Below are 18,102 nucleotides of genomic sequence, written 5' to 3' on the forward strand. Positions count from 1 at the left end.
CCACCCAGAATTTAAATACACCAAAGGACCCCAGCAGGTAAGTAAGGAGCTGCTCACTTTGGCAACTGGGCAAGATGGCAAGGCCCGCAGGGGAAGTCTTCCTGTGAACCAGTCCTACCCACAGAGAGCCCGCCCGCAGCTCCCCAGGGCAAAAGCAGCATTTCAGAGACAGTTGTGCATGGCTGCAAATGACTGGGCTCCTTCACTGCACAGTCCATGAGCAAATCCCCAGTCAGCTGCCCTTCAAAACAGACCCAGGACCGCACTGCTGCTCACCACTGGACCGCAGTCCGTCATTAACACACCTGAACGGCTGCTCCCAGCTTCCATGCTCATTCCCTCAAAGTCTGTTCTCAGTACGGGGCCTTGGAGAGCCTTTTAAAGAGCACATCAGACCCCAGTATAAATATGCCCATGGAACACTCATCTTCTCATCCAAAATATCATGCAAAACAAACTGCACCAGGCCCGCTAAAATGAGCTAGTATCTGCCATGAATCCAAGATGAGGGGGGAAGCAAATAGTGAGAAAGCCCAAAGGCAAAAAAATCACAGAAAATGCCAGCAAAATACACTTTCCGGGTGTATGGGCTCACCCCAGAGTGACAACCCCTATCCTTTGCATACCACGAGAACCATGAAATCCAGAGCCAGAGAGTGAAGATAAAGCAGAGGCCTTACTGGGGAAAAGACAGGGGGGAACAAAGAGACGAGCAAATCACTGTGGGCAGCACATCTCAGGAACCCCCAGCAACCATGTGCTCTGTGAAGGTGAGGGGTTCACCCTCAAGTGCAAAAGATCTACCCCCCTTTGGTGTAGCAAAGGAAGTGGGCAGACGAGGAGCTGGGCTGGCAACGGAGGACCTCCTGGACATGGTCTGGTTCAGAGAAGCGGAGAGGGCAGGGCCGTAGAGAAAGGCCCTTTTAGTGGGAGGCAGAATGTCTGTGGAAACTGAAGCAGAGAGTATCGCAACTGTTAAACACAGAAGGCTGCCCCGGGCCTGGCACTCCCTTACACACGCATGCGCACACGCACACAGCCAAGGCGCTTTCCCACAAATAGGGCAGGATAAGTCAAGTCATTCTAGGGTCATTTTTTTAAAATGGTACAGCATCAATTCAAAGCCAATTTTTAAACTGAAACAGGAAAAGAGCACCTAAACTTACCTAATGAACATATATCAGGACAAAAGCCAAATACATGAAAATTCTGAGCAGACATTATGGCATGAATTTTTTTAAAAATCCAATCACCTCGGGGTGCCTGGGTGGCTCAGATGGTTGGGCGTCTGCCTTCAGCTCGGGTCATGATCCCAGGGTCCTGGGATCGAGTCCCGCATCGGGCTCCCTGCTCGGCGGGGAGCCTGCTTCTCCCTCTGCTTCTCTCTCTGTCTCTCATGAATAAATAAAATCTTAAAAAAAAAAATCCAATCACCTCTTTTAAGGGTACTCACAAAACAGAATAAGAACTCAGCAAAGAGACAAAGAGGAGATAAAAACGTGAGTAGTCAATACTCAAAAAGAAGACCAAAATGATCACAGAAGCACAGATGAAATGAGAAGGAGCCCAGGAAGCAGAAGCATATGGGAAAAAAAGAAGGACCTAACGAAATGGAAATAGAGTTTAAAGCACCTAGAGAAAAAAATGGCAGCTTGATAGAACAATCGGCTGGGAAAGCGAGAGCGCCCAAACCATGTGAGTTCTTCCAACCAGCGGTGCTTAAAGCCTGGGGCTGTAAGGCTCAGGCTGCTGGGCTCTGGGAGCGCCAAGGAGCGCGAGACGCGGCGCTGTGCCTAGAGAACGTGCGGGGCAAACCGGCCACCGGCACACAGCACCGCGATGGCCCGTCTGAAGACGCCTGGGGCACACAGCCAGGGGCTTGCTCACTCATTTCAGAGTGTGTCCCAGAGAGGCCGCGTTCCCGGAGAGAATGCGGGGCACAAAGGCGCTGGTGGCCCGTGCCCTCTCCCTGCCCCGTGGCTCAGCAGAAATACAGAGCCACTAGCAGGAACCCGGCAGCGCCAACACTCGCCACCTAACATGCTTATACCAGGTCCCCCCAACGCTGTGCTCCAGAAGAACCACCCATGCTAGGCACACCTGCCTCTGTCCCAGTAGGGTGAGCAGCCTCCCCGAGACCCCACAAACTCTGGCTGGCACCACATCTCCCCCTCTGGGAGTCGTGCACCTCGAGGCCTTGGTCCAAGCAGCAACAGGTCACGTTTTACAAGCCAACCAGAGCACACGGGGTTAAAACTCGCCGTCTTCAGACCAGGGACCACACACTGCCCCCGACAGGCAAAGAGAGCCTCTGCAGACGACCGGCCTGAAGGACAAAGCGGCCAGGACATAAGAGCAGAGCTCATACCAGACACACTCCGGGGAGCGCCAGGCCCTGGGGGGCAGGGGACAGCACACGGCAGGGGCCCACAGCATGTCTTCTTCATAAAGCCATCACCCTCAAGAACAGGAGACAGGGCTGACTTTCCTAACAGAGAAACAGGCACAGAGACTTAGACAAATGAGAAGACAGAAGACTTTCCCAAATGAAAGAAGAGGACCAGGCCACAGCCACAGATCTAAGTGAAACAGATCTAAGTTACAGGCCTGATGGAGAATTTAAAGCAATGATTGATCATAAGGCTACTCACTGGACTGCAGAAAAGAGCAGAGAACATCAGTGAGATAATTAACACAGAGATAAGGAATAACATAACAGAGAAAAGGGGCTTAATAAACAAAATGAGAAACACACCTGATATAAAGAGCAGGCTGGAAAAAGGAGAGGAAGGAATTAATGACCTATAGAAGAGTAATGGAAAGTGATCAAGCTGAACAAAAGAGAAAAAAAGAATTACGCAAAACAAAAATACACTTAGGAAACTCAGTGACTCCATCAAAGGTAGTAACGTTCATATTAGAGGAGTCACAGAAGAAGAAAGAAGAGGGGACAGAGAATTTATGTTAAGAAATAATAGTGGAAAACTTCCTAATCTGGGGAAGGAAACAGACATCCAGATCCAGGAGACACAGAGAACCAACAAAATCAACAAAAGATCCACACCAAGATACCAATGTATCCACACAAATACATTGTAATTAAAATGGCAAATATACATGATAAAGAAAAAATATTAAAAGCAGCAAGACAAAAGATAGCTGCATACAAAGGAAAGCCCATAAGGCCGTCAGTGGATTTTTCAGCAAAACCTTTGCAAGCCAGAAAGGAGTGGCATGACATATTCAAAGTGCTAAATGGGAAAAATCTGCATCGAAGAATACTCTATCCAGCAAGGCTATCATCTGTATAGATGGAGAGACAGACTTTCCCAAACAAACAAAAATTAGAGTTCATGACCACTAAACCAGCCCAGCATGAAGTATTAAAGGGGACTCTGAGTAGAAAGACCAAAAGTGACAGTATGAAGGTAGAAAACACAAAAGCAATAAAAATGAATATTTCTGTAAAAAATTGGTCAAGGAACTCACAAAATAAAAGGATATAAAATATGACACCATATACCTAAAACATGGGGAGGAGAAAAGAACGGATTTAAACTTAAATGACCATCAACTTAATAGAGATTGCTATATGCAGAAGAGGTTATATACAAATCTAATGGTAACCATAAATCGAAAACCACTAATAAATATACAAAGAATAAAGAGAAAGAAATCCAAATATATCACTAAAAAAAACCCCAGCAAGCCATGAAAGAGAGAAAGACAAGAAAGGATCACAGAAAATCTTCAGAAACAATCACAAAGCAAGTAATTAAAATGGCAATAAATACATATCAATCAATAATTACACTGAATGTAAGTGGATTAAACACTCCAATTAAAAGACCTAGGGTGACAAAATGGATTAAAAAAACAAGACCAATCTATATGCTGCCTACAAGAGCCTCATTTTAGACCTAAAGACACCTGCAGATTGAAAGTGAGGAGACAGAAAAATCATTAATCAAGCAAATGGATATCAAAAGAAAGCTGGAGTAGCAATAGTTGTATCTGACAAACTAGACTTTAAAACAAAGACTGTAACAAGAGACAAAGAAAGACACTATATAATAATAAAGAGAACAATCCAGCAAGAACATATACAATTGTAAATATTTATGCACCCAACACAGGAGCACCCAAATACATACAACAGCTAATAACAAACATAAAGGAACTAATCAATAATAATACAATAATAGTACAGGACTTTTAACACCCCACTTACATCAATGTACAGATCATCTAAACAGAAAATCAACAAGGAAACAATGGCTTTGAATGACACACTGGAACATACGGATTTAACAGATAATATACATATATATATTTTTAAGATTTTATTTATTTGACAGACGGCACAAACACACAAGCAGGCGGAGCAGCAGGCAGAGGGAGAGGGAGAAGCAGGCTCCCTGCTGAGCAGAGAGCCCACCCTGGGGCTGGATCCCAGGACCCTGGGATCATGACCCTAGCTGCTGAAGGCAGACACTTAACCGACTGAGCCACCCCAGCACCCTGGATTTAACAGATATATTAAGAACATTCCATTAAGAAGAATACACATTCTTTTCAAGTGCACATGGAATATCGTCCCCACAAAAGATCATATATTAGGCCACAAAACAAGCCTCAACAAATTTAAAAAAGGCTGATGTCATATCAGGCATCTCTTCTGATCACAGCACTATGAACCTAGAAGTCAACCCCAAGAAAAAATCTGGAAAGACCACATGCTACTTAAATAACATGCAATTAAACAATGAATGGGTCAACCAGGAAATAAAAGAAGAAATTTAAAAGTACATGGAAACAAATGAAAATGAAAACACAACAGTTCAAAACCTTTGCACAGAGCAAAAGCTGTTCTAAAAGGGAAGTTCATAGCAATACAGGCCTACCTCAAGAAGCAAGAAAAATCTCAAACAGCCTGACTTTACAACTAAAGGAGCTAGAAAAAGAACAAACAAAACCTAAAATTAGCAGAAGCAAGGAATAAAGATTAGAGCAGAAATAAATGATATAGAAACTGAAAAAAAAATAAAACAGAGCAATGAAACCAGGAGCTGGTTCTTTGAAAAAAAAAAAAACAAACAATAAAATTAATAAACCTCTAGCCAGACATATCAAGAAAAAAAGAGAAAGGATGCAAATAAATAAAACCACAAATGAGAGAGAAGAAATAACAACCAGCACCACAAAAATACAAAGTTATAAGAGGATATTATGAAAAACTATATGGAAACAAATTGGACAACCCAGAAAAAATAAATTCCTAGACATATAACCAACCAAAACTGAAACAGGGAGAAACAGAAAACTTGAACAGATGGATTACCAGCAAAGAAATTGAATCAATAATCAACTCCCCCAAAAAAAAGTCCAGGACCAGAAGTCTTCACAGGGGAATTCTACCAAACATTTAAAGAAGAGTTATTACCTATTCTTCTCAAAGTATTCCAAAAAATAGAAAAGCAAGGAAAACTTTCAAGTTCATTCTATGAGGCCAGCATTACCCTGATACCAAAACAGATAAAAACACGACAAAAAAACAGAACTACCGGCCAATATCTCTGATGAACATAAATATAAAAATCCTCAACAAGATACTAGCAAACCAAATCCAACAATACATTAAAAAGATCATTCAACACCATCAAGTGGGATCTATTCCTGGGTTGCAAGTGTGGTTCAAATCACAGCATGATACATCACATCAATAAGAGAAAGGATAAGAACCATATGATCATCTCAATAGATGCAGAAAAAGCATTTGACAAAGTACAACATCCATTCATGATAAAAAAAAAAACCCTCAACAAAGTAGGTTTAGAGGGAACATACTTCAACATAATAAAGGCCATATATGAAACACCCACAGCTAACATCATCCTCAATGAGGAAAAACTGAGAGCCTTTCCTCTAAGGTCAAGAACAAGATAAGGATGTCCACTCTCAACACTTCTACTCAACATAGCACTGGAAATCCTAGCCACAGCAGTCAGACAACAAAAAGAAATAAAAGGCATCCAAATCAGTAAGGAAGAAGTAAAACTTCCACTACTTGCAGATGACATGATACTACACACAGAAAACCAAAAAGACTCCACCGAAAAGCTGCTAGAACTGATAAATTCAGTAAAGTCACAGGATACAAAATCAATCTACAGAAATCTGTTGCGTTTCTATACACCAATAATGAAGCAGCAGAAAGAGAAATTGGGAAAACAATCCCATTTACAACTGCATCAAAAATAGTAAGATACCCAGGAATAAACCTAACCAAAGAGGTAAAAGACCTGTACTCTGAAAACCGTAAAACACTGGGATGAAAGAAATTAAAGACGACACAAAGAAATGAAAGACATTCTGTGCTCACGGACTGGAAGAACAAATACTGTTAAAACGTCTACACTACCCAAAGCAATCTATACATTTAATGCAATCCCTCTCAAAATACCAACAGCATCTTCCACAGAGCTGGAACAAACTATCTTAACCTTTGTATGGAACCACAGAAGACCACGAATAGCCAAAGCAATCTTGAAAAAGAAAAGCAAAGCTGGAGGCATCACAGTTCCAGACTTCAAGTTAATTACAAAGCTGTAGTAATCAAACCAGTATGGTACAGGCACAAAAACAGACCCACAGATCAAGGGAACACAATACAAAACCCAGAAATACACCCACAATCATATGGTCAATTAATCTTTGACAAAGCCAGAGAGAAGATCCAATGGAAAAAGAGAGTCTCTTCAACAAATGGTGTTGGGAAAACTAGAGAGCCAAGTGCAAAAGAATGAAACCTGGCGCCTGGGTGGCTCAGTCATTAAGCATCTACCTTCGGCTCAGGTCATGATCCCAGGGTCCTGGTATCGAGCCCTGCTCGGGCTCCCTGCTCAGCGGGAGGCCTGCTTCTCCCTCTCCCACTACCCCTGCTTGTGTTCCCTCTCTCACTGTGTCTCTCTCTGTCAAATAAATAAACAGAATCTTTAAATAAATAAATTAATTAATTAAAAGATTAAACCAGACCACTTTCTTACACCATACACAAAGATAAATTCAAGATGGATTAAAGAACTAAATGTGAGATCTGAAACCATTAAAGTCCTTAAAGAGAGCACGGGCAGTAATATCTCTGACATTGGCTATAGCAACTTTTTTCTAGATATGCCTCCTGAGGCAAGGAAAACAAAAGTAAAAATAAACTATTGGGGCTACATCAAAATAAAAACCTTCTGCACAATGAAGGAAAGGATCAACAAAACTCAAAAGTAACCTACTGAATGGGAGAAGATATCTGTAAATGACATATCCAATAAAGGGTTAGTATCCAAAATATATAAAGAACTTATAAAACTCAGCACCCAAAAAACAAATAATCCAATTTAAAAATGGGCAGAAGACATCAACAGACATTTCTTCAAAGAAGACATCCAGATGGCTAACAGACACCTGAAAAGATGCTCATCACCACTTCTCATTAGGGAAATGCATATCAAAACTATAATGAGTTCTTCACCTCAAAGCTGTCAGAATGGCTAAAATCAACAACACAAGAAACAACAGGTGTTGGCGAGGATGTGGAGAAAAAGGAACCCTCCTACACTGTTAGTGGGAATGCAAACTGGTACAGTCACTCTGGAAAACAGTACAGAGGTTCCTCAAAAGGTTAAAACTAGAACTACCCTACGATCCAGCAATTGCATTACTGGATATTTACCCAAAGAATACAAAAACACTAATTCAAGGGGATACATGCACTTCTATGTGTATAGCAGCATTATTCACAATAGCCAGGATATGGAAGCAGCCCAAGTGTCCATGGACAGATGAATGGACAAAGATGTGGTATATATCTGCAATAGAATATTATTCAGCCATAATAAAGAATGAAATCTTGCCATTTGCAATGACATGGATGGAACTAGAGAGTATAATGCTAAGTGAAATGAGTCAGTCAGAGGAAGGCAAATACCATATGATTTCACTCACTGAAATTTAAGAAATACAACAACACAAGGAAAAGGAAAAAGAGACAAATCAAGGAGCTGACACTTTTTTTTTTTAAGTAATCTCTACATCCAAAGTGGGGCTCAAATTCACAACCCCAAGATTAAGAGTCACATGATTTACCGACTGAGCCAGCCAGGTGTCCTTCAGGCTCTTAACTATAGAGAACAAACTGATGGTTACCAGAGGGGAGGTGGGAAAGGGGATGAGTGAAATAGGTGATGGGAGATTAAGGAGTGCACTTGTCACGATGAGCACCCAGTGATTAAAATAAAAACTTGGGGGGGGGGGCCTGGGTGGCTCAGTTGTTAAGCGTCTGCCTTCGGCTCAGGTCATGATGGGATCGAGCCCCGCATCGGGCTCCCTGCTCACAGGGGAGCCTGCTTCTCCCTCTGCCTGTTGTTCCCCTTACTTGTGCTCTCGCTCTCTCTTTCTCTCTGACAAATAAATAAAATCCTTAAAAAATAAGTAAATAATAAATAAAAATAAAAACTTAAAAAAATGGCTAAGATGGCCAATTTTATGTTATATGAATTTTCCTACAAGTAAAAATAAAAAATAAAATAAATAGTATAGTCAGACTAAAATTCAGGACTAATTCTAAATCCCATACTCTTTCCACTATGCCCTTCTTGATAAACTACATTCATTCATTCATTCAGCAAATATATGAGGGCCTGCTACGTGCCAGGCACAAGTAGCAGAGACGGATCAATTAATAAAATAGACACAGGTCCTCACATAGCTTAACTTCTAGCCAATATAACTGCTTATCTCAGAAGGACACCTGAATCATCCCTATATTCAAAGGAACTTTACCTACTGTTTAGTAATGCTTCAATGTCAGTTTGCTCCTCTCAAAAGCTATGAAAAGAATTACTTGTATAGATCTGAAGAGCCTCCTTCATTTTTCATGATCTCAGAGGCATCCTCAAACAACAGGCTTACTTTACTTACTTTCTAGTGAATGGAATCCCCTAATATCTTTCCTGATAATTCTGTCATAATCCCCAAATTAATAAATCTCCATGTTCCATTATTCACTAACCTAAACCTTTTTTCTCTTTATTCATTAGCTTCCTATCATCATTTTAAACTGCTTATTTAAAAAAAGATAAAACCAGTAAACAGAATATAGAAAGCCCTCATATTCTAGCTCGGGATTTCAAAATATGATTTAGCCTAGTTAAGTAAGATTACCACTCATCTATCTCATTTACTAAACCTCCAGCTCAAATCTAAACAAGTCAAGTAATACCCTTCAGTGTTAGTTATACAGGCCTCCTTGGCACCCCCCACCCCCAAACTGAGAGACCTAGCAATCCCATTCTCAATCTCTCCCTGAGGTTGCTTAGTTGCCATACTTGTGACTCGAACAACATTTTATCTAAAACAATAATTCAGAAAGATTCCCCAGTGTATAATCCAAACATACCAACGAAGACAAAGAATAAACTCCTATTTAAAAGATATTTTTAAAGGAAAAAACAGACTCCGAAGACAGATCTATTCTATTAAATTAGTACTAAGCATCTTTTTCTTCAAGAATTAAGCTGTCAAGTTTCCCTAAAAAACAAGTCAGTTTAGCATTCAAGTTACAAAAGCATCTTCAAATTATCTTTAGCAGCCTACAAGATTTAACCTTCTTTTAACAGCTAAGCTTTTTATATTCAGCAAATTCTCTAATTTCACAATTACAGCTGAGGATTTAAATACAGAAGACAAAAGTATCTTTGATGAAGAGTTCCAAAAACTAATGGGAATGCAAAAATCCTAGAGTACAGCCAATCTCACTGAGTAGACACAGTAGCTCAAAAGTGAAAAGAAAAGGATGCTAACAGGATCTTCTTGAAGATCATTTCCATTACATACACTTCAAGCCTCAATCAAACCAAGGACTGTACTACAAAATGTCCCACAAATAACAGTAACCAGCGCCGTCATCACTCACAGGAAACTGCTTAGGAGCAAGATTCTTTTCAAATTGTGAAAAACAGGAAAAAAGTGAATGATCAGTGTGCCTTAAAAAAAAAAAAAAAAGAGAGAGAGAGGCACCTGGGTGGCTCGGTCATTTAAGTGTCCCAACTCTTGATTTCAGCTCTGGTCACCATCTCAGGAACGTGAGATGGAGCCCCACTGGGCATGGAGCCTAAGATTCTCTCTCTCTCTCTCCAACTCCCCCTGCCCCTCCCCACCTGCATGCTCGCTCTCTCAAAAAAAAAAAAAAAAAAAAGTGTACCACAAACCTACCTGAATTATCACTGTTCCAGATGCATTCTCAGTGCATTTAAAATGTTATCCAGGATTACCACTTACCATAATATAATTACTTTAACATGACATTAATACATATTAACAGCCGCATGTTTTATTATATAAATATTCAGCACTTAAATGGAGGGGGGAAAAAAAAGAGTACCACAAGCCAAGTTTCACCAGAAAAATACTCTTACCATTTTCAATTTAAAATGCTTTTACCTGATTTGAAATGAAAACTTTGCAATAAGGGCTATAAGGCTCACTTCTTTTAAAAACCATCGTACTTAAATAAATGTTCATAGCATTATGTCACAGGAAAAAGTCACAAAACAATAAATGTGAAAGGATTCTTTTTTTTATATTACTGTATGCGCCTTAGTTCTCTTCCAAAAATAGGATACTGCTCTTGTTTATTCAAGGCCCTTACAACATCTAACAGGAAACTCTCTCTGTTACTTCAACTTGAACAAAGTAGGATAAGCAACTACCCTAATGTTACTCAACAGCTCAGTGGTCACAGGAGATCATTTTATATGTAGGCATATATATGACATATATTTGTATGTTGTAGGTGTAACATGTGTACCATGCATATGCATAGAATATATATATACATACACATGCATAAAACATAGACTAATATACATGCACAAAAAAAGTCTGAAAGATATAAATCCCAGATGAACAGTGATTACCTCTGGATGATATGAAATCTAACACTTAAATTGTCTATGTTGCTATTCAACTATTCTAACTTGTCTACAACAAATAAGGCTAAAATTTTTATTTTTATATGCCACTGAACTGGTTTTAACAGCAGAACGCTCTCCTCATACAGTATACCTTTCAAGTTCCACTAAGGAAGAATAATTTTCAAGTTCTCTGCCATCTTCCTACAGTTGTCAACATTTCTAGCTACTCTGGCAAACTCGTTCTAAACAAAAGGATGTTAAACATGTGCTGATTTCATATACATTAACTTTTAGATACTGCAAATCAAATTCCTTAAAGATTTACCTTCATCATACATTTCTTCTATTAAATAGGCCTCTGCTCGATCTTTCAGAGCATTCACATTGTCGGGTTCCATCTGTAAAACTTCAGAACATACTCGAATAGCTTCAACAGGCTGCTCATCCTATAATAAATAAATGTGAGAAAAGGATTTATGGTTGTTATTCCATATATTAAGTTTTTACATTTCTGGGAACCATTCAACTGTTACCTTAGAAAAGCAGTGGCAAATCCTTTCTTTTGAACGAATTGTATATTCAGAAACACTTGGCTCTGTTTTCATGACAGATTCATATTTGCTGGTTGCATCTGAGTATCTATGAATGAGCAGATCATGATGAGTACCTAGAGCTAAAGAAAAGGACCCTCTACTCTTCACTATGTTACTTAATCAATTCACCTGAATGAGCCAGTCCCTTCAAACACTGTTTTTACCTTATTAATCTAGAGTGGCAAAGAAGGTACCTCTGCCAGGAAAAGTTGGGAGATAAAACACATGACCACAGAAAATGTGTATGTACAAATCAAAGCATACCTGTGAATACCAAACAAAGTGATGAATTTCTTTACAGGAAAATGCTCACAATTTTGAAACTGAGTAAAACACCTTGTTAAAGTCTGACTCACACAAAGCAATTTCAGCAAAACAGAGATCAGGTTTTATTTCTTGGTCACTACACACCTTCACGAAATAAGAGAGCCCATTAGCTACAAGCCATTTTAAATAATGAATGTCAATCTTCACAGCTAAGTATAATGTAGTTCCTTGCAGAAGGAAACTGCTTAAATTCCCAGCTTTCTAAGAACAATAAAAGTTATTTCAGCATTTAAAAAAAACACTAGTGAAAAGTATTAGTAATGTTATACACTAAGTTACTTTCCTTAGTAATGGCAAACCAGAAGATATTATTTTTATAACACTGTGGCACATTATTCCCAAAATGCATTACAATCTTCACATTTAAATGCTGATATATTAAAACACAGACTTAAATATAACATTTAACATGGAAGCTATCAATGTCAAAATCGTAGCTGAGATATTGTTCTGTAGTTTTCCAAGATGGTCCAACAAATGTAGGAAACTGTACAGAGAATACAAAACCTCACTTTACGTCTTACAACTACATTTGAAACTATAATTAGCTCAAAATAAAAAGTTCAATTAGAAAATAACTGCATTTCACTTAAAAAAAAAAAAAAGCTAGCTTCTGAGAAAGTGAAACGGATGTACTTTCCCCAGTTCCTCCAACTAGGTACAATTAAATTAAAATACCTAGACATTGCATATTTGTAAAAATATGAAAAGAGTCAGAGAGAGAAGAGAAGAAGGTAGACCATTTGAGGATGGCACATTTAGACTGAATTAATCCCAAATGCTGTGTTCTTTTTAATGCTGATATGCTTTTATGTTTTATGCATACAAATCATAAAGTTCTATAGATGATAATACAAATCTAATATACTTGTTAATTCTACATTGGGCACTTGTGTTGCTCTTTTTGACCTGTCTGGGCAGGTAGCTGTAGTTGCGGGGCTGGAAGCTTAGAGGTGGGGTGGGAAGAATTCTCATGTTCACCATCAATATCTTGGTCAGACCTGAACTCTTCAGTCTCTTCACACAAAACTGGATAAGAAGACAGTTATGCCTGTTTAGAGTTAACTTCCAATTTGCATACTTTGCTTAGAATTTGGGGGAAATTTTTTGAAAGATAATTGTCAAATTATTGGAAATTTATTATGGTAATACTAGTATGACATTTTGTCATATAAAAGTCATATTTACCTCTTACATCTGTTAGAAACATTGTTGCACATAATTTGACTTATGTTGATTTTGTTTCACTAATTAAAACGATGGTAAAACTTGAAAAAAAAAAACAAAACCAACAGCTAGGGACTTTGGGACCTGAGGGAAACATACTATGGTAAACTTACTGGATTTTTTTTTTCTTCCTATACCCCAGATTTGGAGCTAAAGCAGCCAGCAACCCAGAAATGCCAATGGGTGCAGACAATAAAATCAAAAACCCAGCAAGAGTCTGCTCTCTCAAGCCAAAAAAACTGGGAAGGGCAGCCTAGCAGGATGGAAAACTTTGACAATAACAGCACTACTCCAGCCAAACACCACAGAAAGAGAGTAAAACCCCGCCTCGACCAATGCCAGCCGGTCAAGTGGACAGCCTTGACTTCCTGCTGAGGCTCTGCCAAGGTGTGCCCACACCTGTACCAAGGTGGTACAGAGAAGGCCAAGTGGGGAGCCAGGACTTTCATCCATGGCTACAAATAGTCCCGAAAACTCTCACCTGCTCCAAGCAGTAGTGAGAAGCCCCACACCTCAAGTATCAACAAACGTCAAGTGGGAAACTTCTACCTCCCTGACAGGAACAACGCAATGCCCATCCTCGCTTCGCTGGAACAATGTCAGAAAAAAACAGCCAAAACGGAAGATTTAAATTAAAAAAAAGTCTTACAAAATCAAGGTGTCCAGGTTTCAATTAAAAACCACTCAGCATACCAAGAAACAAGAAGATCTCAAACTGAATGAGAAAAGACACTTCCAACCCTCAAAGGACAGAGGTGTTAGAATTACCTGACAAAGATCTTAAAGCAGCCATGGAAATAGCAGCAGTGACAAACACGCTTAAAGCAAATGAAAGCAACAGACAGCCCTGGCAAAGTAACAGAAGAGATACAAGAATAACCAAATGGAATCTGTTTATTAGAACTGAAAAATAGAAAAACCCAAATAGAAAGTTCATTGAATGTGCTTCAACAGTAGAATGGAGGTGACAGAGAAAAGAATCAGTGAATTGGAATGATAAAAAATGACCAAATCTGATCAGAAAGAAAATGAGCTAAGAAAAATGAGGAGAGTCTCAGGGACATGAGGGGCTGTAACAGAAGAGCCAACATTTATGTCAGTTGGAATCTAGGATGGAAAGGAGAGAAGACTGAAAAAGTACTCAAGAAATAATGGCTGAAACTTCCCAAATCTGACAAGACATAAACCTACATGTTCCAGAAGCTAAGTAAACTCCAAACAGGATAAAAACAGACATCCACACCCAGATACACCACAATTAAACTTCTGCACACTCAAGACAAAGAAAAAAACCTTGAAAGCAGTGAGGAAAATGCCTTATTTTTAGGGAGAAGACCATTAGAATGACAATGGAAACCAAGGAGGTCACAAAGAAGTGGTACAATATTTTTCAGGGCTGTAACAAAAGGGCTGTTAGCCCAGAACCCTACACCACAAGAAGATCTCCATATACTCTGTATACATCTCTATCACTCTAGATACCGCATTATCTTTTAATAATCAATTTCTATGTCTGTCTCCCACCCTAATCTAGAAGCTTAAGACCAAAAACCATGTCATATTCATTTCTACACCACTAGTACACTGTCAGTGCCTGACACAGGAGATAGTCAATAAATATTTGGTGAAATATAAATAAATCCGCCGGTAAGAATACTATGCAGTTACTATTATTTATATTCTGCCATATTAAAAAAATGTACAGTTGTAGTAGTTTTGCCAAGGCCCAGTGCTTTCTAGGATATTCTATCCTCAATGGCTAACGAGTAAAAGAGCGAGCAGTTCAACTGTTTTTTGTGCCCAGAAAAGATGTGTAAGGGAGGCTGTACAGTGCAAACAAGCGTATTCTTACCTGCCATCTCTGATGAGCTCTTCAGCTGACTCAATTAGCTTATTCAGTTTCTTTACTTGTTTATAGTGTGCAAAACACCTTTTATGATCCTGGTCAAGTTTAAGACATTCACGAACTTCGCTGCTCATGTATTTAAAAAGAGGAAAATACTCCAAGTCAAAATAATCAATGAGTGTAGTTTTCCATACCAAATACAGAAATCACAATAAAAGGTATTTTTTTGGTAACAATTAAACAAAACACACAGACCTAATAATCTACCATACATTTTACATATGGTATTGTCACACACACATATTAATTCAAATTAAAATGACTTAAGTAGGTTGTACATAAAACACCCCACTTTGCTTCTGCAAATATCTCTAGTTTCATAAGCATAGCTCATGAAAATAAACTATGTGGAAATAGAATAACTTAGGGATAACACAAAATATATAAATGAAGAACGCAGAAACAGCCTTAACCACAGTTTTAACTTAAAATTAAAAAGAAAATGAGATTATTATCTTACTGCCAACAAGAAAAAGATGAGATATGCATGTCAATGGAACTGACCTGAGGGACAGCTCATGGTCTCCTAGTTGATAGTACAGGGTGCTAATTTTATAAAAAGCCTCAGTATTATCATTCTTCAACTTTGATGCAGCTTTTAAGTCACTTATCGCTTTCCTAGGTTCTCCTTCTTTTATGAAACATTCAGCTCGAAGTTCCCGTAGTTCTGCATCCCAAACACAAACCTTGAGAAACAAGAGAACTAGACTTTAAGAAACAGTAAACTATGCATACTCATGCTTCCCTCCCACATATTTTGCCTACATATTTATCAACATGAAACCATCTTCAGGTAATGTGATTTCTACCTCGTAAACAGTATTAAAAAGTCTGATACAATTTAGATGTGACAAAATAATTTCTCCAAGGATATCTTAAATAAAGTATATACTAATGAGGCCCCTTTCCCACTTCCTTCAATTATAAATTTTAAAACCTTGAAAATAAGAATACATGGCATTACTATTAAAAGGCTGTTCCCAGTTAAGCATATCTGATTTTGAAAAGAATATTCCATAATCAGATTTTTGTACTTAACAATTCTAATTTCTAGTCTCAAAAAAATAAAATCTAGGTTCTACATCTGCAAAATATTTCTGTTCTACTAACTAAATAGAATTCTTTTATAAATTGTTGTCTCTTTGAAATTAAATCCTCATATCACAAAAAGAAAGAAAAGAGGAAAACAATGTGGGAAGGCTGAGGCTTCACCATTTCTACTTTATCAAAAAGTCAACAACGTTCATAAATGGACTAGTATTCTTTAAAACTTAAGCCCAGGGGCACCTGGGTGGCTCAGTTGTTGAGCATCTGCCTTCGGCTCAAGTCAGGACCCCAGGGTCCTGGGATCGAGCCCCACATCAGGCTCCCTGCTCAGCAGGAAGCCTGCTTCTCCCTCTCCCACTCCCCCTGCTTGTGGTCCCTCTCTAGCTGTGTCTCTCGCTCTCTCTGTCAAATAAATAAATAAAACCTCTTAAAAAAAGTTTTTTTTAATAAATAAATAAATAAAATCAAACCCAAAAGTCCACCAATAAAGCCTGTGGAAGGATCTTCTATATATTTCTCAGAGTTGTTCTTTCTAAAGTCATGTCAACTCTTCACATATATTAAGATATCAAAATCAACACTGTACATTAATTAAATATCTTGACTAATAAGCTAGGTCAACATTAATTAAATATCTTGACTAATAAGCTAGGTCAAAATGGAGAGTCTAGCTACTGGAAGGTAAAAATTTTAACTTTGTATTTCCTTAATAAAGGATTAACAAAATACTGTAATAAAACATGAATTCCGCTAGACCACACATGATTTCCTCTACAAAATCATCAAAGAAGCACCTACTCTACATACATCCCAAGTTCATTGCCAAGATTAAGTGAAACTATACATCAAAGTGCTATGAAAATGATAAATAAACATGAATTATGATTGCTTCTACTGTAATATTTTAGTAGACTTCCTTCTGAAGCCATGTGTCATTCAATCCTTCAGAGGCAAGCAAACTACAGACTTAGGTTCCCTATCTAGAACTCTGGATCTTGTCAACTCCATCTGCTTCTTCCCTAGAAACTGACTCTCAACACTCCTCTTCACCACAAACATTATTTTTTCTTTTCCTTCAAGCAATTCTTTCATCTTTTATCCCATTATCTAACCCCCCAAGTTCTCTCCCCCAAACACAAAATGTAAAATCAAACAAAAATAGCAAAGCAAGCAATATATAAAAATATGTAACTCCTCCTCCACAGCACATTCAGTACATTTACTGAAAACTTCAGTTCCAAATTTTGTTCTATCTAAACACCATCTTTTCATGTCAGAGCGAAAAGCCCAAAGACCAATCTGATTTTATCCTGTCTAGGTTTACTTGTAATACGTAACATGTCAAAGTGCATAAACATGCCTTAGAGTAAAAAGCAGTGTGTGTCAGGCCTGCCAGCTGCAATGTCTGAGAAACTTACCTCTAAAATCTTATCAAGGAAGGTTATAGCAGCAATATGATCTGAGCTCTCAAAAGCATCAAGTGCTTGGGAGCGCAAACGCTGCATTTCATCAGATTTCACAAGTTGCAACTGGGCTTCCTTTTCTTCATTTTCACTTGGGTTAGATTTGAGCTGTAAGAATGAGAAATTAATGAGAAATTTTTAATCTCTTAAATCTAATACCTGCAGTACACACCACTATCTGACCATTTTAAATCCTTAAGTTCACTGGGGGGAAAGGGTAAAGAGACGCTGGCCACATGGGCTCCTCCCAGGACTTGCCCTGGCACTGACCAGCGGGAGGGCATCTTTGCCTCCACTCGGGCCGACAGTACACAGGCGCAAGCTGGAAGCTGGGGGCAAAAGACCCGGGTCCCCCAAACCTGACCAGGAAGCAAACAAACACATTTAGGAACGCGAAAGAGCAGAGAAGAACGAAGTATGGAGAGCTCTCACCTCACTCTTAGGTACAGCTCTGCAGAGTCATGTGAGTTTCGTGTATTCTGCCTTCTAGCTCTATTTCCTAAATATGTATTTTTAAGTATAATTTTACCAAAATAATGAAAAACAGGGAAACTGAGGAGAGGGCATGTTTT

The 18,102-nt window shown here is 38.8% G+C and overlaps 1 protein-coding gene across 1 annotated transcript in view; it reads right to left on the reverse strand.

The window, feature by feature from the left end:
- DNAJC3 (DnaJ heat shock protein family (Hsp40) member C3) overlaps window positions 1–18,102 on the reverse strand; it is a 70,393-nt gene that overhangs the window by 8,494 nt on the left and 43,797 nt on the right. The window contains exons 5-9 of the mRNA XM_027588083.2: window positions 17,486–17,638; window positions 15,525–15,706; window positions 14,967–15,086; window positions 11,501–11,606; window positions 11,293–11,413 (exon numbers count right to left, since the gene is read on the reverse strand). Coding sequence (XP_027443884.1) covers window positions 11,293–11,413; window positions 11,501–11,606; window positions 14,967–15,086; window positions 15,525–15,706; window positions 17,486–17,638 — 682 coding nt within the window. The remainder of the gene's footprint in view (window positions 1–11,292; window positions 11,414–11,500; window positions 11,607–14,966; window positions 15,087–15,524; window positions 15,707–17,485; window positions 17,639–18,102) is intronic.

Source organism: Zalophus californianus, chromosome 3 (genome assembly GCF_009762305.2).
Source record: "Zalophus californianus isolate mZalCal1 chromosome 3, mZalCal1.pri.v2, whole genome shotgun sequence".
Taxonomy (NCBI): domain Eukaryota; kingdom Metazoa; phylum Chordata; class Mammalia; order Carnivora; family Otariidae; genus Zalophus; species Zalophus californianus.